This window comes from Haliotis asinina, chromosome 15, assembly GCF_037392515.1.
Source record: "Haliotis asinina isolate JCU_RB_2024 chromosome 15, JCU_Hal_asi_v2, whole genome shotgun sequence".
NCBI lineage: Eukaryota > Metazoa > Mollusca > Gastropoda > Lepetellida > Haliotidae > Haliotis > Haliotis asinina.
The window spans coordinates 15,035,793-15,057,693 of NC_090294.1; the positions used below are offsets into that span (position 1 = coordinate 15,035,793).

Genomic DNA, 21,901 nt, shown 5'->3' on the forward strand with positions numbered 1-21,901 from the left:
AGACAGCACAGATGCCAGTCTTTTTAGGGTTCACCTTGTCCGTAATATTTATATCATCTTGATTTTTTTGTTTACGCTAATGGTTAGCTTTCACAACTTACTGTTTTGAGATGTGTTGAAGTTAGTAATATGTTAATATGATAGCACTAACAAAATTGTAGAATTAACAGTTAGTAATGTTAAAACATATTTTAAAACTTTGGCCAAATTCTTTTTGTTGATATTGACAGTTATTACTTTGGCCAAATTCTTTTTGTTGATATTGTCAATTATTATCCCCAGCTGTTAAGTGGGAGGGGGATATTGATTTGAGCTCTGTCCTTCCAATATGATACGGACAGACTCTCTGAGAAAAAGTTATGGATAGGGAAACCTAATAATGTTTTCAGGACATGAATGCCTTTTTTGAGTTTGAAAACAGAAACCAAGTTACAGTTTGTTCTGAGTTATGTCCCTTGTCATGCATTTCCAGACTTAGTGCACACTGTCCCCCAAGGGAACAGATTTTCTCATTTAGTAGGTTATGTATGAAGCTTACTTGCTGGGAGAATGAATAGTTGTCAATAGCTGCGGATATTGCCGACCATGTCTTCTTGTTAGAATTATGACCATTTGTGCTCATCAAGTTTCACACAATACACTCCTAAGCTATATTTAACCTGTGATTATTTGTGATGCGTGAATGCTGGAACACCTGAGTCCATTCAGTACTGACTGATAGGAGGGTGTGTGTTCAGCCCTGACACAGTGTGAGAAAACATCTCAAGGGAATCTGCTGTCTAATGTTCCTCTGATGCCAGTCATACAGTACTCTATTGATTTTTGGAGTTGGTCACTCTGCTGGCCAACAACACTCAGGCCACCCAGATTTTCTTTGTGGGTCATTGCCATCCACCATCACAGCACATGACACCTTCATTACCATTCCAGTATCGGCAAAGTGATCTGTGTGGAAGCACTCATTACAGGATTCTTCAAAACATTCCCTCTAAACCCACTTCATGTGTCATTTTGATGCAAGTCATGTAAAGTTTAAGATTGACATGTTTACTTTCTGTTTTCCAGATTGATTTATATTTGTTTCTTCAATAAGATTGGTTTGAGATGGCAGACAAATGGAAAAGTACCAACTTATACGGTGCATATGAAACTAATTGTATGAGAACTGAAATGGCAGCATTTTCTAGCTGCAGAGAAATTATTTCAGCATCAGGACACTTATTTGTTTGTAAACACGCTGTTCAGTTGATTGTGAATCCAAGAACAACATTGTAACAGACTGCCTCAGTAAGCACAGTGTGGAGCCATGTCACTGTACAGCAACAGTGCTGAGAAGAGCTATCACTATGAGGAGCTTGGGTCACTGGCAGGGTGATTTCTTATGAGTACCTCCACTTCCTGTCTCCATCAGGTGCAAAGTCTGTTATTCAAACACACAACAGTCTGCCTTGTACCATGAAATCTATTCTTTGCTGGTGCAATTTGAGAAGGGAAATAAATCAATGGGAGTGTGACTCATGTTCTTCCTGTAGGGATAAGATGAAAAAAAGGAAGTCAATTGTGCAAGTTCTAACAGGTTTTCAACTGAAAATTGAGTTAATAATTGCTTACAAAGTGGCATCACATGAACAAGTCATGTTGAACGTCAAGGGTTTAATACCCGAGACACTTTTTTTATATCTCATTGCATCAGTTGCATTTGTGCAAACATTTTGTGTGTTAGACAATTAGAGCTCCTAATTATTGGTATTGGCTATACCAAAGACACAGACACAATCAATGTATGTACGAAATTCCATTATAGGGTTTGACACCTTCGATTCACTCTTATGTATAATGTCAGGAAAGAGTTATTGATGTGAGGAGCTTGAGGACATACATCGACTCATATGTGTGTTTTGTATTTGGAGTGTGTGTGTGTGGAGGTCTCAGTGTTCAAGTTAACGCAGAAACGTGTTTTTCACACACACACAAAAAAATAAAACCATAGATTCTGGACGCATAGATTCTGAGCTACATCATTTTAAAAAGTACCATAAAACCACAACATATAAACAAAAAATAAATTATAACATGATAACATGATTCAGGATTGTACTGAAAATTTCACATGCAAATGATTTGGACTACATATTTATAATTTTATTTCTGCATGCACTCGTTCAAAACCTACCGTGATCAATGGGTGTATGGTTGAAGTAAGATCATTGAAGCATTACTGTTTGTATTTAAGGAAAAGGTCATTAGCAGAATATGCACTTAATATTATATGCCTTGAAAACATTGGATGTTGCTTTAAGGCATAACTAAGACTTAGAGTTATACCATCAAGACATGGCAGATTCTCTTGTCAATACTTGTGGCTTCAAGCATGATCCAAGGTCATGGTCACGGTTATGACACTTTGACGACTAGTGCATGTAGACTGCTGTTGGCAGTTTAATTTGAAATTTAACACAATGTTATCATTGTGAGTAGCCTTAAAGTTCATCAGAAACATGTTTTGAGGTGTTGAAGTGAGCATGCTGTATTGCTTCGAGTTTCAGATGGATCAGGATGAGGACAAACATCTTTATGGTTTTAACATGTTGTTGCTAGTATCTGGTAGTGCACAATCCAGGCTATGAACCTATTAACATGTTACCTTATCTTACCAAAAGCATGAAGGACTTTTCCACTAAATTTGCTATTATCTGTTGAGGTAACATTTCCTTGTGACAACTCCTGTTATCAGTGGTCATCACAGACAGAAGAATTAATGTCATAAAGCATTGCAGTCATCAAAGTTTGCAAATATTTCAATATATCACCGTTTGTGTTTGATATTTCATGCAAAATATTTTCATGTCTTTGTATTAGAATGGCATTAAGATAAGAGAGTGGCCTCTTTGCCAGTCCATTTCATCATGGAATAAATGTTTGAAAGAAATTTAGTGTTACCACTTAACAGTTATGTTGTACTTACATAGGGGTTTTTTAGCATGGTTGTTGTCTCTTCCTCCTTTCCTTTTAAGTGTGCTAATAGTTCATTGGGTATTTTTGAAGACAAGATCAGGAGTATTGAGACTTGGGAAATAATAGTACTTGTTTATTATGTTAGAAACTGAAAGATCCATGAGGTTAATACAATGATTAATATGTTGGTAGGTTATGAACAAGTGAAGTGTAGATCAGATTTGGTTACAGGAAAATATGTATATTATACAATCATGGTTTATAAGGTGACATTTTGTACTGATATGAATGATTATAAATGGCATCTTTATTTGCACTCACTGTGATCATTGCTGCTGCTGATGGATAAATGTAAATGTCTTACGTCTCAGAAACTGCTTTCAGTTTGCAACGATACTCTCCATGAATGTTTCTGAGATATATGATATGAATAATTTACAGGTACATTCAGTTGCTCTTACTTAACAACCCGATCACATTACTTAGCCCACAAAACTTACTTGAAGAACAAGCATACATTACATGTAACATTGTGTTGACCAGAATGTGCCTGGGAGCAAGAGTGATGTGGTGCTAGTTTCTGAAAAGTGAAACTTGTCTTTCCAGTTGTTGATAAATGATAGATTTGGGGCATTTGCTGCCTTGGAAACCAATTACATTACGGAAAGAACTTGTTGGCTCATGTGTCTAAGTGTTATGATATTGTCATCTGATTCCTTCATATTGCTATAGTTATTCTGTCAGAACACTCTCAAGTCATACAATCATGTTCAGGTCATATACATCTTCCACCCTAAAAGGGTTTAGGCTTAGCTGATTCTCTCATGTTGATAAACCATATAAATCTGGCATGACAGAATCACTGTTAATATGAAAGAATTGGATGATCCTTGATATTTGAGTAGCATATATGATATGGACGCAGTTGTATCACTTGAGTGTCCTGACAGCTAGATATAGTAAATATGATGGAATCAGATGATTATTAACATTTTTTAGTAGTACATATGAATTGGCCACACTTGTATCGCTTGAGTGTGAATGAGTGCTTTCAGCAGTATTCGAGCAGTATCGGGGCTGATACCAGAAATGGGCTTCACACATTATACCCAAGGGTGGAATGGAACTCTTGTACTTGGTGTGATGAGCAAACACCACCAGGAAACCCCACTGTCCTGTTACATGAGTGTCTCCAGAGAAATTAGCTATTGTAACAAATGAATCAACTGATCCGTAACTTTTTTAGTAGTATATATGACATGATCACAAATGTATGACTTGAGAGAGTCCTGACAGATTAACTACAGCAATGTGAAGGAATCAGGTAATCCTTAACTTGTTTTGGTGATATGGCATGATCCCAGTTATAGCACATGACGGGAGATTGCTGTATTGTTCAAGTTGTAAACACCCACTATCACATGGACAAGCCAGGAGAAACAAATTAAGTTGATGCAGCGTTATTACCTGTCAGACTTGATGTACCTGGCTCCAACAGTCTATAATGTATGGGATTCTGCTGGTGTTTGTCATTAGCACAGTCACTACCACCAGATGCACAATGTCAAACACCAACATCTACATGATGCTTAGTAAATGTAATTTATGCATTTCATAATTATTTTAGTGGATTTTATTAATAAACTATTACACAGACTATTATCTAATGTTTGGATTGATGATATTCGATACTTGTTTTATGTATGTAAGTAATTGTTGCTATCAGTGCAATGGTGAGAAAGATTTTATGGTATGTGAGAATAGAATTGTCTTGAACAATGTGTTGGTAGTTTTGAGTTCTCTGTATTGTGTATGTGGATAGTGTGACTGTCATGAGATATTGTTATGTTTTTAGCTCTTTTCACTATTCCAAAGGTTTCAACAAATAATATTACTGTGTAATATGTCTGTCATTGTGATCTGTTTGTATTCAGCACATCATGGCTATATGTAAACTTGATGTACTATCAGAAACCACAAGACTATTCAACTGAAAAAAATATTCCTGAAGCTTACAAGGTCCATAAAATATTCACTGAATTCTCATTTGAATATTCATACAGTCCTCTTAAGAATGTCATTGTGGCGTACTCCTCCATTTGTTGATTTGTCATCGTGTAATTTGTAGTAACCATTTTATGTGATGTTAAAGATCATTATTTTGAATGTCATTCTGCATTCATAGCTTTCAGCCAGTGAGCCGTGCCAATTTACACTTGTCAGGGGGTACACAGAGTATGTGATCTAGACCACCAGTTGTCACATTTCAATTTTGTGGAAGCTACAGTAGAGTAGCTGATTGGTTGGATCATTGATGTTGTATGCTGGCGATTTATTCCTTAATCTGAGAGTCTGCGTTCGAATTGTAGACGTTATTCAACCCCCAAAGTGCAATAATCAGTACTGTACTGAGAAAGTGTCACCATAAATATGACACATTTGGCCACTTTCTATATGGCTTAAATGATATCAGCAATGGTGTCATGAAAGTTATGGTATGATTGACATTGATTGTTGGTTTGTTTGTATGTATTTTCACATCCTTCATGAAAGTGAGAGACTCATGATTTTGTTCTTATTCAATGGATGGAAGCTGTTAAGTTCTTACTTGTTATTCTCTCTGGTGTTTTGATATATTTGAGGTTTATGACAAGCTGACAGTGATTCTAAATGTCAAATTTTCATACTTTATATGAGTACAGATATTTGCATTTCTTATCAAGCAAGCCAGCAAGATACTAAATCACCTGAGTACTTTCAGGTCTTTTGTGGCCTCCTTTAGATGGAATTATGTATGCCATATAGGTTAGGAGTCTTGGTTTATATATGTTCTATCAGCATTTCTTGGTGAAAATATTTCCTGTATCCTGTTCAACTGCTTTAGAGAAATACTTTTTGACATTGATCTTTCAACATTTTACTAGCCATTGTTTTGAAATGAAATTGAAAGATTGGAATCCGGTTTGTAATTAGAACATGTTTCCTTGGGCTGTACATGCAATATGCAACAGATTGTGTGGTATGTAGTGAAATAAAGCATAGCAGATTTGTCGTAGACAGCATATCAATATTTAGCAGCTGTAGCTTTGCTGTACCTGACAACATACAAACACTGATAAGTTGGCAGGGTAGTGTCTTGTTACTTCCACATCAATTCAGCCATGGTAGGCTGGTTGATGGTGGATAAACAGTGTAGTAAATATGTCCGGAATTCTGCTTGGTTAACATTCTGCAGTAGGAAGAGGAAGTGGTTCAAGGTCAACCAGGGAAGGCAGGAATAAGCAAGGGGGAAGGGAAGGAAGGAAGAGGTCAATCTTCAGCTTAGTTGAGCTATCTCAGTTTATTTTTAGGAATCTTCATTTGAATAATTCAAATGTTGATTACATCTTTTATGAAATGAACAATATTCTTTTATATCTGGCACATTCAAGCATTTGAAATTGAGTATTTTAGTACAGGTATCTCTGAGCTTGAGATTCACAGCAGTGGTTTGGGACAACTTAGGTCAGTACATTTACTAGTATTCAGACTAGTATTCTTTTTCTTACCAGGAAATGGTTGCATGAAGTAATTTTAAGTTAGTTTAAAACCATGTCCTGTTTTAGTGGTATGATAAACAGCAACAGGTGGAAAGGCACATTTGACTGGTTATGGTGACATTACACTTGATGTTGATGATTGCTTAGTAATCATAAGAGCGTTTATGTTAGCTTTGGCCCAAATGTTCATTCAGTTCCATTACACAGACTGTCTTAAGTCTCTGCCAGAACTGTGACATGTATGTGTTTATCAGCCTTCTGTGAGCATTCCATGCTGTGCGGATGTGAGGCATATCGTGTGTTATAATACTGTGTCTCTATCAATGGTTTCGGTGTCAGACCTTTTGATTCCTTTGCAGCACGTGATTTGAACAGCATAAGGTGGTGTTGCTAATAACACGTATGAAAGCTTCACATGTTGTGTGTCATGTACACACATGTTACTTCTCACAAATGTGACATATTTTAAGTAACTTATTGTACTGCTCTTCTTTGTGGCAGTTTGACTTAGCAAGGTTCTACTACTAGTAGTAGAATTGAGGTCTGTATTTTCATGCCATTCTTGAGGTAGTGCACATTAACTTCTTGCTTTTTGAACGGAGTCAGCATTTCCTGCATTCCTGTTTCATAAACAAAAATAGATAGGCCTTGGGCACGAGTGGACTGTTGACTGTTGATAGTAGAATATGCACAAAGAGCACAAGTTATAGAACTTCATTGAAACTTGGAAAACAGATCATGTTTAGACAATTTATGAATTATCCATAAAATGCAAGGTCAGCACATCCCTGCACACAGGTGGTTTTATTTTAGGCATTTTTGCTGATATTTGCATAATACTTATTAAAGCACCATAAGTTTAGTCATGCAATACAGCCAACAATTTCAAGTTTGAATAAAGTATGGTGATTACATAACCCATGTTAACTATCGTCCTTTAGTGTAGTCCAATGTCTGTCAGCCTTGTCATGAAACATTGTATGTCTTGATACTATGATATCACATATACTTGCATCGTTAAATCTGTACAATAGGGTTCCCTGTTCTTTACACAAACCTTAAATCTTAATATGGTGCTGCCTGATAGGATTTGATTCCTTCCACAATTGTCATAATATTTGACTGTTCAATCCGTTTTACATACACCTTGATGAAGCTTGGATCTATATACCCAGTTTCAGTTGTAAGGTTCATATCATAACATGTGTCCTGGCTGTGTGTCATCTTGGACCCTTCAGTTGAAATAGTTACCCTTTCCTTCAATATCTGATTTTCTTGTCTCAGGCTTGAGTGTTTACAGAGCACCTTGATACAGCCTGATTGTATGGTGATGTGAAACAACATTTCTTCTCTCACATGTGATGATAAACATGCTGCATGTGTGAAGTTATGGACTGATTTACTGCTAATTTGTTCACTCCATCAGCAAGTCATCTATGTCACCGTGACATCACTAGAATAGCTTGAATCATTTTCATAACAATTCTGCATTAGATGAATGCTGATGTAATGTTTGAAGCTGTCACAAGGCCTTTGCTTTGTCAGTATGCTGCATGTCATAGCTACATAACTGTTTCATTGTCCTGACTGAACTTTACGAAAGCCATGTACTGTATCTTGGAGAGTTTTAATCTTGTAATACCCTAAACCTTTAAGGTGAACAGTTTCATTGTAACTGTGGGTGAAAGGTTTGTGAAGCAAACTAGAATTCCAAATCCATATTTAATGATTGTTACTATAAAAGTGATGATAAATTATAGTTCACACACAACAAATTTATCAAAGGTTTTTGTGGAACTCTTTAGAGTGTTATTTCATACTCTTCATACTCATACCAGGTGCAACCTTGAGTTAATCAGGTTGTACTGTCAAAGTATTGGCTGCACCAAGTTATCAACAATGTTGTCTCTGTGATTGACTGCAAATGATTCCTTATCAGCAGACTGAGAGGGATTGTCACAGCCAACTTCTCTATCTCTAGAACTACTCACTTTGATGCAAGTTTGAAGGAACATTTGACAGATTGTTGTTTTTTAAGTGACATTTCCATTCAGAAATCTAATTTCTTGTTCACTTGAATGCGGTTGGCAAAATCAACTTGTCCACCATTGCAAGTGAGATATTGAACAGTGCCCTTCATCTGACCTTCCATATTGTGGTCTATTGAACTTAGGTATTTAAGAATATGAAAACAGATTTCTGTGCAATTTTTACTTAAATAATCTATCAACATGATAGACGTCACCTGAAGAGACCTATTTAATGTGGTAAATTTCTATCAATGCAGTTCGTAGGTGAATAAAATGGCAACCAAAGTCACCTAGATTGAAGCAATATTCTACCTGCACTGGTGCAGCCTGGATGTAGTGAAATAGATCCCTGGGAGGGTATTCAAAATCGGTTACAATCACAATCCTGTAGTGTTTTTGAAGTTGTTGAAACAGACAAATCTTTAGTAAATGTCTCTTTTCCTTACCAGTGTCTTTTACGATTAAGAGCCATTAGATCACACTCTCAATGGCTCCATGATGTGTATTTTGTGTCCAATGTGTATATGATCTTGAAATGTTTCAGTTGAAAACCATTTTGATTGATTTTTCTCTTGCAGGGAGACTTGAAGCACAACCAGACAGCTGTGCTGACTGTTCACGATCTAGGATGCAACCGTAAGTACATCAACACCACTGCAAGGGCATCCTTGCCATGGAACGCCAAATACCTCACTCAGTCACATAATGCAAATTTACCCAAGTTCAGATTACCACATCAAATCATGAAATCATCTTACTTAGACATGTTAGATGTGATCAATATGTTGGAATTAGAATCCCTCCACCCTCAAACATAGTTACAGTATCAGACTGTCTTGATAAACATGTTTTGTCTAGATACTTTAAATGAATAGTTAATGAAATCATTTCCTTATTGTAAGAAGTAATTATGGAAAGTTATCTCAAATGGTAAATGCTTGCAATTTGGCAAGTTTGTGGAATGTGAGGAGTGCTAAACAACATGGATGTTGATTACACTCAAACAGTGTTAGAGTCTGTACCGACGTTGCTGCTTTAGATTCAATGTGGACCAATTTCCTGACCCATCCTTCAATGGAAGAGATCACAAAGCGAGCAGCTTTTATTCACGTGGATGTTCCAGGCCAGGAAGATGAGGCACCTGATTTGCCAGCAGAGTAAGTTACATTGTCTTCCATTCTCTCCCCCACCACTTATGCTCCCTGTCTTACTCTCCATGGTGTAGAATCCAAATCAGATAGTGTCGTTGTTATTGATCTTGTAAGGGATTCAGCTCCAAAGACTGAAGGTGGTCCTGAAGATCATATATGTCATTTCTCACTCCACTAGTCTTCCTACCATGTTGGATGTGTCCATTTCAGTAGCATGATCATATTTTGAAAAGCAGTAGTTATCCCATTGCAGCTCAAACCTTTGTAAGTTCCAGCTACTTGCCACTGGATATTTGTTTCAGCAAGTGTCTCTGAAACCACTTCGGACATTATCATATCTTAATATCAGTTTAAGAAGTTTTGATTAGCTTGAACAAAAGTTATATCTCAAAGTTTTGGAAACCAAAACATGCCTTTTTGTATTGACCACTGAAGGCCATATTTAGGAGTCGACAGGCACTACTAATATAGCAAGTTGTGAAATATTCGATACTTGACCATGGTATTTTCTTTCAGTCATTTTCAGGAAAACTCTGTGAGTCCTTTAATTTAATCAGAAAGTTTCAAGCACCAATCTTGTCAAATAAATGTAGGTGACTGTAAGTTTCCTAAATGGGATTGTTCCAAAACTTTCCACCATCATATTATGGTCATTCACAGGTTTTGCTTTACTACTCATACAAAATATCAAATTCTGTTGTACACCATCCTCATGTTTAATTCACAAGGCTGAAGCTAGCAGCTATTGGGGCACCTATGTATTAAACAGATGACATGTTTCTTCCCAGCACACTGCTTACACACCTTTAGACCCAGAGTCAAATCAATGACAGATGTCAAGATAAAAGGTGTGTTGATCCTGAAGTGATTCTGTGATATGTCAACTTCAAGCTGCTGATGGTGGTGTAACAGGAGAAAAAGTAAATGAAGCAGGCAATCACTTAACATGCGCTCTTGTTATCGGTGTCCGATCATAAGCACTTAGCGACAATCTCCAATGATACTTTTCATCGCTGTGTTGCCACTGCGTTACTGAGGTTTTTGTCAGTAATACGTTGGTTGCTTGTTGATGTGTGTTACCACTGACAATGAACAAACTCATTAAGTCCTCAGAGTAGTCCAAATACACTGACAGCTGCTATATTATGCTTCTGTTTGAAGTGCACCGGCTTATTGTTTAGATATCTTGCAGTTTATTCTTTTATGATAATGCTTATTTATTCCAGTTATTGATTTTTGCAACTGTTGGTGCTAAAAGTGAAAAAGCCTCTTTCATGGTGCAACTTCCATTGTTTGAGAGTTTTAGTCAATTATCAACATGATTGGTGCTTATTTTGACATTTTTCTTTTCGATGAGGATGTTACAGTGTTACAGGGCAACAATGGTTGCCATAGAGCTGGGTTTTTGCAGTTGCTGTTGAGTAGCTCTGCCCAAACAGGAAGTGTGATTTGAAATATTGTGGTGAAATGAACCCTTTCAGAGTTCAGTGCAAACACATTAATTGCCAGTATGGACCTTACATATTATTTCAATTTTTAAAATGTCGAATATGTTCGCCTCAGTGTCAGCTCTGTCTTATTTTGCATGATGATGAAATGTTTAGATGAAATGGTGGTACAAATGTGATCTTTGTTGCCGAATTGAAAGAGGAATGTTTCAACTTAGGACACATCTGATTTTCTTCAAGTGGTTAAACTCACAAATGTCATTTGCTGATGGTTTATGCAGAACTTGAAATGATAGTTCTTCCAGTTGTTGCCATGTGGTAGTATTTTAGTCTTCCTTTTGCATATGGAACTTCAAAGTAATTTATATTCACCAAATACAGGATGTATATTTTGCAAGAGTTAATATATTCTGGCCAACAATGTTAGGACTATTTTGCTTCTCATTTATTACATGGTTAAACTGATGAGTCATGATTCTGAGATGGTATGATGTTTTGTTAAGAAAAACTTTAGGCTAGTGTGGTCATTTTTCTTACTATGAGATCGTGGCCATATCTTCATTGTTGTTCACCACATGGGGCAAAGCAAACAGGCACATTCTGCACTTCAAGTTGCGTCTTGTAAGAATGTTTAGACATTTTCAGGCTTACATTAATTTATATCGTTAGACTCAAAATGACACAGATTTGTCCAGGATTTGACAAATTGATAGTAACAAATATGTTTATTCTTTTTTATTAGGTAAATTAAGTTTGAATTAAACATTGGTACTTACTGAACAAAGAAGTCATTTGGGAACAGATATTTTTGGGGATAGTTATTGCATTGAACACTTCACGCAATTCCATGAAAATATACCCTCTAACCTCATGATCCTTTACTGATTTTGCTCAGTATATGATTTGAGTGGTTTGCATTATTCAATTGCAGAAACTAAAATCTTTCCCTTTGACTCTCTTTGATTCAAGATTGTCACCAATTAAACTTCTCCCACAAATCAAATGTTGATCTTTTCTTTAACAACATGTGAAATAACATTATTCACAAAACATAGACTGAACCAGATGACCTGCACAGCCATTGACCTTTGCTTAGTTCTCATAGGAATTGAATTACTTGCATGACATTTGAATGTTTGTAAAAGAAGGTTCTTTCATACTCTAAGGATGTGCTAAGGATCAAGGTCCTTCAAATCTACAAGGTTATCTTCCCAAAGGCTCAGAGCAATGAGGAAGCAGATGGAGAGCATCATGGTTTAACTGAGATTATGTAATTCGGTAGGAGACAGTTCTTGCTCCAGTCTCAGACACCATCTCCTGAAGCCCTTGTGAACGTTCACAGAGATGTGGGTGGATTATTTCCTTGGAGATTGACTACTTATGTGTCAGATGGAGTCACTCAGCATTTGATATGGATCTTGGCTTGATTTCGTCAATACATATGTATGCTTTGTGTAATTAGTTCTCAAAATATTATGTATTTATCGTATCTGGAATCGTTTGAGAAGCTGTTTTACAAAATATTCCACTTGTTTACCTTCATAAAGTTACATTTTGCAAAATTAGCAGTGACATTCCCATTATCATCTTTGAATATTGCAGTGAACTTCTGAATTGAAGTAGTGACTATAAAATTTGCATGTACTAGGATTCAAAATACAGAACTTTATGGACACCAAATCCAAGTGACAACAGATTGCAGTTGTCATCTGTGGAAGGACTGCATTTGCAAAAGTTCAGCAAACTAGTACTGATTGACTGTTAATCTTGCTTTGCTGTCATGGCCTGACCTACAACTTCAGTGTTTCAATGTAGATGTCAAACATGCGCCATGGTATAATGACTCTGGCTTTGTGCCCCATGGCACTTCCACTATATTTAGATGTCAAATATGCACTGTGACTTTTGCCTTAGGCTGATGCTGCAGTGGAGCCAGTGTCAGTGAATGTGTAATCTCCCTGATCATGTCTGCTAGGCTAAGAACTAGAACTAGTAGAAGGATGCTCCAGTTATTGATTAGCTATGTACCTCCTGCCTTAGTGCATCATGTCATTGCCTGTTTCTTGGTCATTGAAAGAGGAATCACAATGGTTTACCATCCATCTTCCAAGTTACAAATGGATTCTACTGGATCAAATGCACTTTGGTGCTTACCAATGGGGTTTTTAGAATTCATCAATGTATCACCTGTAGCAATCATGCTGTCTTACTGAGAAATGGTCTTAGAGATGACCAGACAGTTGTTGCAGGCAATTTTCAATCTACGATATAGCAGACAAGTTGGTGTAGCAATTACTTGTCACATTTTAGACATTTTCCTCAGAGGGTGGTCAGGAGGTTTTATAATGGAATCCATCAGCAGCTTCCCACTCATCAGATATTACACAGCATTTATCGATATAGCAATAAAATCTTATCTCAGGATATTCATTACCATCAGTGCATCATGTTATCAGTTCATAAACAGGCTTGGACTTGTAGATCAACCTATTGTGTACTAGCAGAGCCACTCTCAAGAGAGCAGATTTGCAGGTGCTTTTGTTGGGGGTGAACCCACATGGGTTTGAGAACATGGAGATAGTTTTGTTAGCGACAGCTTTATCGGCATTGTACGCCCCCATATTTGAGCCACAGTTCCTTAATTGTGTCTGTGTTTGCTGAGCAGGCACCATGGCTGTGTGTGCTGGGTATGATCTGAACACCAATGGTTGGCTAAGGCAAGAGATCTATGTAATTATTTGTCCAAAGTCATTGGTTGAATGTTTCCTCATGGCCGAGTGACTGTTGTTATTGGTAGTTGATGAAATCTGGTTGAATAAGTGCAGCAGTAGCCAAAGACAACAGTTCTTTTTTGTTTAATGTTATAATCTGTGTCAATGACCTGAAAGTATGACATTTTCTCTTTTGACTGGGTTTGGATCAAAGCTTAAGTAGTGTAGACAGTGGAACTGTTGCATTTGAAGACAAGGGATCAATATAACATTTTGCCCTGTTGACCATTTACATACTGATTCTCTTTCACGTTGAAGAAAGTTTTTTCAGGGTGTTATTACTCTCTTGGTGCCATTCTATTCGGTATTTTTGTGTGAAAGTGTGAACTTTCTTCTTAATAATTCTGCTTGAAGTGTTAAGTCAGATGACTTCTGATTTGTAATAGTCCATGTGCTGCCTCGTGTGTAATTTTGCTAAAGCTCACAACAGCGATAAACTGTCTAATTTACAATAACATATTGACTTTTTATCCATTTTCTTAAAAGTGTCCATCATCTCCATGTATGTGTTGCCTGCATTAGATGAAATAAATAAAGATCTACAAACATGGTAAGGAAGACAAGTATGCAGATTAAAAATAGATATATTGGGTAATCACTTTACTATTGTTTATTTTTAAATCAATTTTACATTCTTTGTTTGGAAGCAGCTGAAAACTAATTGGGTACTGGTGATATGTTTTGTCTGTTGTACACAAATACACTGGAAATATATGTAACCTTGTGTATCGGCCACAAAATTTCTGAGTCCCGTGCTGGGATTCGAACGATGGACCTTCTGATCCGAAGTCCACTTGACCAAAGAGGCTGACCCCTGTCAGTAAGCTGACAAGGTAAGGATGTCATCTGTGGGATGACTCCACACCCTGCTATACTTGCAACAGTTCTTTGACGGAAATATCCTCGTTCATCAGGATACAGCTCAAGGAAAATGAAGAAAATTTGAATCAAGTTTCCCTCAACAGAAACTGAAATTGGATGGGGTTTTATGTGTCTGAAGCTACATGTGACATGAGAAAAAGTCAGATTAGTGATTTTAAGGAAAAGAACAGTATCAAGGACAAATGATAAATGAGACATAAATGTTTGAAATACCCTGGAGAGAGACCAAATTGACTTAGCAGTGTAGAATTCAGGTTGTCTTATGTCAAGCCATGGCCCAGTGCGCCTTGTTCTCAGCTGATGCGGAGACAAATGATGCTGGCACTTGCCCTGCTGAGATCTTAAATCTTTGCAACTTCAGATACTGGTTCCATCTCAGAAATCTACATGTCTTTTGTTTGTTTTTAATCCCTTGATATTAGATTTATTCACTTTCAAAATAAATTCAATACAGTGGTGTGGTGGAATATAGAACTGCAAGTAACATTGATCTATTCTGCAAATTGCCACAGATCCCCAGCATTTCTTTTAATTCTTAATTTACCAAAATAAAATTCATTGAACATATTTCCTGGAATCTGTTTAATGAAAAACTATAGTTTTATGGCAATCAGCTTATTACATATTTGGATGTGCACATTTAAGCTAGTATTGACGGTAATTACTCTGTATTATATTCAGTTTGATGATGTTATCAGTGCACATTCAGGAACCAGCAACAAAGATGTTCCAAACGATAAAACTTGTGCACTGATCAATTCTCTCAATGTTTGATGCAGTGAGAGATTTTTCATTAATTTCATTGTTTTGATTGTACTCAATATCGAATCATCCATGTGTGTAGAAGATGCTGCTGCTTTGTGGATTGGCAGTTATGATTTAAAAGATTAAATTTTTGACACATAAAAAATGTAAAAGATATTTATCTGTAGCTGAGTTACATTCCCAAAGAACAGTTTGCAAGGTTTTGTTTTCCCAGCAGCTATTAGAAGTCAGTGATTGAATTTGATCATTTTAAACATCAGGAGTCAAAGTATTTGTACAAGGTTGATGGAGAAATGCAAAAGTGAGACCTGATGGAGAATGGATTGATTTGGATTCATTCAAAATAACACCAGTTGTATGAGATTTGGTTGTTCTGAACTTTGGTCACTAACAGAGAGAAGATATCTATTCTAATTTTATCTAGAAATATTCTGCTGAAGGTTTGCTGATTGTAATACAGTCAGATCGTTTGTTAAAGGCCAAATGTATTGTGAAAATGTCTGCGCTTTTGCACTGATAAATATTCAATGCACACATGATTACGAAGTATGGTTGTTGTTGTTGCTCAATGCTGTAAATGCTGATACCAAAAGGAAGCAACCACCAGGATTACTAACACTGCTTCTGAGCATTCTTATGCTTGCTTCTTGAACTGTACTTGTACTTTCAATATGAACACAGTTCAGTTCTGAATCTGTGGAGGTGGTTTACTTCGCTTGATGGTGGTATATAAGAACAGGACATCAGGACTGCTGGTCTTCTTGCAGTTGAAGCCTGGGTTGCCCAGTAAAGGTCAGATTAGAAGATAGCCTAAGAAGACTAACTTAAGACTAAAATATTTAAAAGGAATACTGATAAGATGTAAGGATGCCTCCTAAAAAGCTCTCCAAGCCCTCAGGATACAGTTATAAGAGTTGAGCAAACCAAATGGCACTACTTTGCATCGATAGCTTAGTCTGTGGGAACATTGAGATATTGGTAAATTGCATTTCCTTGCCATGAAGAAACTCTGATCTGAGTGTCAACCCTTGATTCACCTGCAAACAAACCAGCTATACAATATGCTTGTGGTTAGGAGTATCTAATATCTAACTCTCTTTGGTCCATATATACACAGTGTTAAGATGTATGAAGTGTACAAGCAGTAATGTCTGTGTTATATTCAAATCAGCACGAGACTGTGACCTAATTGACGTTCTGTATGACATACAATGTTGACTCTGCTCATATCCAGTACTGTTATTCTCATGCTGACAGGTCCCCTCCCAAGAAAGGGTCTGGAATAAGCGTTTGGTAATAAAGTGAGATATAAGTCATCTTCTATGGGCATGGATGTTAAAGTCTGCATGGCTTAGGCAGGCCAGGCCTTTGGCACTATCAATGGATGGCAAACATGCTGTCACTAATTGGCACCCAAATCAAGGACATAAGTCACAAATTGACTACAGCTGTTAAATGTCTAGTTCCTATTATCATACACTGATCTGGTATGCCATGACTGCAATCAATTATCAAGATAGAATGTCGCTTACATCCTCTGAGTTTGATTCATTGTAATAGGCCTGTCATAAATATTGATCACTAACAGCTAATAACAACTCTAGGAAGTTGGCCACAGTGTTCAGCAAATTAAGTTACTTCTAGGGAGGTAATATTGTTTGGAACATTTCAAACATAAATTCTTATGTGGTTGTCATGAAGTATTATCTTCATGTTCATGGCAGTGCAACATGTTAAATGACAAGCTGATAACACATTTCAGTCAGGTATTAAAACAGTATGGGGATACAATCAGGTTTTGTGTGTAATAATAGCAAGAAGTTTAGGAAACTAATTCCTGCTTAGACAGATATATACAGGCTTGTCTTCTGGTTCAATTTCAAAATGTCATTCATGTGTATGTTTGTATTTCCATGTCAAAAATGGTATGGATGCCAGTTTGCACATAAACTTACATGAAACAACAAAATCAAGGCTACGAGACAAGGGTACCATGGGAATGGTTGATTATTTGAAAGTATTTTACGTCAGTCTAGCATATCAGATTAGGTTTGATGGACATGGTAAAACATGACATGGTCTGCCTGTTGTGGCCTGAATGCTTACATGTATAATATTGTTCCGTGTGAGGTACGTACGTACGTCAGTATCGTCGTAGTTCTCCGTGTGAATAACAATTGACTGACTGTATTGCGCCTTCTATTGACATGCGTAACCTTTGCATTTCTCCATGACTGATTGCTATCAGTCTTAACGCAGTTCTCTACTGTCAACTATAAACACTTACCTTCAGTTCATCCTACTTATTGTTTTTCATTTGTGTTACCCCTAGCATCATCTGTGCAGAATGCCCTCTATCGTATCATTTCATTTTATTTCACCTACATGCCCGATCATCTTAAGTGTTGAACAGATCTGTTTGACATTTAATCGGGTTTAGTTCAGCCATTTTGATTTGTAGAAACTTGTATGAATGCCAGACTGTAGAGCATAGATATTGTATTGTGTTTGTAAGTGAACTACTTTTTACAATGCTTATCCCAATAAACTTTTCATTGTTGGTCTTGAGTGTTGCCTCATACTAGTTTTTCTCCTTGTTTACCTTTTAATGTTGTTTGTGTTTGGGTGAAGATGCTGAAGTCATATCTGATAATGAATGGGGCTGTGTGTATACTTTGGCCTGCCAGCATGACGGCATAATACTGAACTTCACCATTACTATTTTATATGCATATTATCACACAAAGCTATGCCTAATATCTGATGGCATTCCTTGGAGGTAACCATGGTAACAGGAAAAGAACTATATACTAATATGATGGCCATGTTCCTGGCATGACTTGTCTAATGTCTCCCTCCAGCACTAAATTCCTCCCATGATTTGACTGACTGCCCAAGCACCCATGTTTCAGTGTGTCATGTCTTGATACTAATAAGTATTCCTTTTCATGTAATTGTCTGCTGTATGGCAGATCCATATCTTTTACGACTAGAGATGCAAGTACTTCAGAGAAAGAAGTACTTGTTTGAAGCACTTTGTCTCATTTTTAATATATATTTCACTTTTTGCAACCATATTTCCAAAGGTACCACAACACAGACCATATGCAACAGCTCTTGTGTAGAATTATATTAATGTTTACAAGTGTATTGTGGTCTGCAAGCATTCCCAACATGTTATGCCTTGCACTGAGGAGGCCCGGCTGTACATGTAACAGTTACTATAACGCATAACAGACAAATGATTTACCAGTCTAGCTTGTTTGGACAATTTCTTTCCTTTCTTACCTTGCACAATCAACTAGCCAAGAACATGCCAACATATGGATGACATACTCCAGGAATTAGCTGGAATTTAGCGGTTTTACAACTGTGCTCAGGCAATTCAGCTTCAGTAAGAAAAATTGTAGTAGTGGTTTGAGCCAGTCCTTCACTCCAATTTTAGTTCCCAAGGCACATCCCACACCGGAGACATTTTCACTGCAGTAATAATAATGTAATTCTTATTGATCTCATGGAGAGAGCCACTCACTCGTATTTGAGAAAGTGAGGGCATTGTATTAGGCAGGAGACAGTCCCTAAATTGAGAGCAGACTTCTTAGATGATAGAGGCCTTGGTTATAACTGGTCTGTGTGTCTTGAATCTGTATTCCACACCAAAATGTTGCACACTTACATAGAGAAATTGTGCATGGTAATATCTTAACCATGTAGACTCTGTAGTAATTAACTAAATATTATAATACTAACAGTGAAAAATGTGTTATTTGATGACAACTGATGGCTATAAGAAGACTACTTATCTTGGATGAATTACGGATAGTTTTGTGTTCATAGATGTGCAAACATGGTAAATTAGGCATTAACATTGTATGGTGTACATTATTGCCAGTTGAATGACTATAAAATAGCAATTCCCACAAATGTCACCAACATCTATCAGTTTTCATTGTCAATTAATATTTAATGTGTTTCAGCTTTTCAAAGGCATGTGGACCTGTTGACGCTTTTGAACTATGTACACACATACTTACATATTGTATGTAATTTATGCCATAGAAGGACTTAGTATGAGACTATGTGACTGAGATATATCATGCATATCTTGTATATCCTAACAAATACAAATCACAAAGACTGCGGTAATTATTCAGGCCAACTCAAAATGTTTTTTTTTACCTAGAGAGTAATTTGATTCCTGGTAGTCTTACTCATGACGTAAGCATTATCAGTCGGAAATAGTGAAACACAATGTTTTTGTTCTACTTTAATGAGCATATTGTTATTCTGTAGTTCTTGTCAGTGGGATATTGGAGAACAGTGTTCTTATCAGTTTCAAAGAAAAACATTGATTAGTATGTAATGTTATCACATAATCATAGTGTTACTGATAGAATGGTGTCCTATTCAGACACACAGCAGATTTGATGATTGAGATAGCAATATACTGACTCTATGATAATGGTAATATTCCTAGGGTATATTTTCATGCACATGGACACTGTCAGGTAATGAAACTAATGAAACTCATGAAAGCTGTTGTCACAATGTATTTACAGACACTAACAAGGAAATAACTCGTAAACACTTCTAAAAGCATGGCAACAAGTAATGAGATTAGGGTTTCAAATTAAGCTGCATGACAACAGATTATCTGGTAATGTTTACTATTATATGACTAATAAGGGGGATGTAATTTCTGCATACCTTTTTCTTCAGATTACTATTATTTCATTTTGCGGGTTAGAGTTAAGATTTTTTGTGATGATGTTTATTCTCATGAGGAATAATTTTAAAAGTCATTAAAAAATGACAAGACTTATAGCCTGTTTTACAGTAGTGTTTCTGCTATGTACAGCTACCAGTTTTCCTTATGGGACAATGAATGTTCCTTTGCATTGTCAGCAGCCAATAATTTGCTCCACACCACATGCAATATTTCCTTATTTAATTCTATAGCAGCCTCTTTGTTGTATTGATATCATGCTGTATTGCCTCCTTGACTTGCAGGGTCAGCGTGATCTGCATATATTTGTTGTATATGTTTTGTTTTTTCAGCTACACATTTCCCAGCATGCAGAGCCTTGGCGAGGACCTTGTGTGTGTACTGGACCAGTTGGAGTATGTGTGTTTCCCTGTCACCACATATTGCATAATACACAGCTTTATCCTCATCTCACTGTGCATAGCTCACGCCTAGCTGTGGGTCAGCACTCTTGTGTCCTCATTTCTTAGTACTGTAACATAATGGCTGTAAGCCTGGGGAGAAATTGACTTTTTATGATCATGGGGTCCCTGGATCCATTAGGTTCCTTAGCTATTGGGGTAATATTCTGTGTTTTGCATTTGGGTTTAAAATGATATACTTTAATTTGCCTTCTTGGCTTTCATCTTTTGAATTCTGGGTTGCACGATTATGATTGGTTTGTCAGCCATGCTCATAGGTATGCAACAACATGGTAAACATTGAAGTCCTGTATTGCATTGGGCTTTCCATATCAAGCTGACATCAGAGATGACAACACTTACGATTTTATTGTATTTGTTTAGGAGAAACCAACTTAAAATACGCGACTATGGTAGCGGTAAAAACATACAAATTTTTCAAAGAATACATTAAATTAAATTATCAGTCAGATGGCATACATATCATACACAGTAAATCCTAAAAACATTTTAATCAGTATCAAGCTGTATGTGGATAATTAATTCTGAGTTAGATGAGTACACTGTTATTAACAAGCTCTTGTGTGTCTGTCTGTCTATCTATCTATCTATCTATCTATCTATCTATCTATCTATCTATCTATCTATCTATCTATCTATCTATCTATCTTAAATAAAACCCTTTGGAAAAGTTAATGCTAATTTTGGCAGAAATACTAATCGGGCTAAATTAGGGTTGGCATCTCTTTGACATGCCATGGCATAACTGGAATATTGTTTAAAGAGACAATAGACTCTACTCTGTCACTTCCTTGCTCATAGTTCTATTCAATTTCTGTTCTAGTGACAAAAGTGTGGTAAAATCTCACTCACTCTCTACAGTTAAAGCTAATGCAATATTAAGAACGGATTTAATCTTCCAAGAACAAGTTTTGTGTAATGATAACCCTTTATGTGTGATTCTTCAATGGTAATGAAACAAATGTTTTCATTTTTTTGCTCATTGTATTGTCCCATGAACAAGATTTGTAAATCACAATGTCAGTGGCTATGAGAAATTACCAGTCAAGGTACTCTTTTGATCCTTCCACATGAGAGTTGTCAGTGTCATCCTAGCTATAACTATCAGTGACAGCTGTCAGTTCTGAAGTGAAGTAATCCTGTTTAGCTTCATTCATTTAGAATGCATCACAC

The 21,901-nt window shown here is 36.6% G+C and overlaps 1 protein-coding gene across 2 annotated transcripts in view; it reads left to right on the top strand.

Annotated features, from left to right (window-relative positions):
* Window positions 1–21,901, top strand: part of LOC137266385 (uncharacterized protein ZK1073.1-like) — a 60,864-nt gene that overhangs the window by 18,875 nt on the left and 20,088 nt on the right. For both annotated transcript variants that reach the window (XM_067801884.1, XM_067801883.1), the window contains exons 3-5: window positions 9,103–9,160; window positions 9,564–9,681; window positions 20,600–20,662. In XM_067801884.1, coding sequence (XP_067657985.1) covers window positions 9,103–9,160; window positions 9,564–9,681; window positions 20,600–20,662 — 239 coding nt within the window. The remainder of the gene's footprint in view (window positions 1–9,102; window positions 9,161–9,563; window positions 9,682–20,599; window positions 20,663–21,901) is intronic.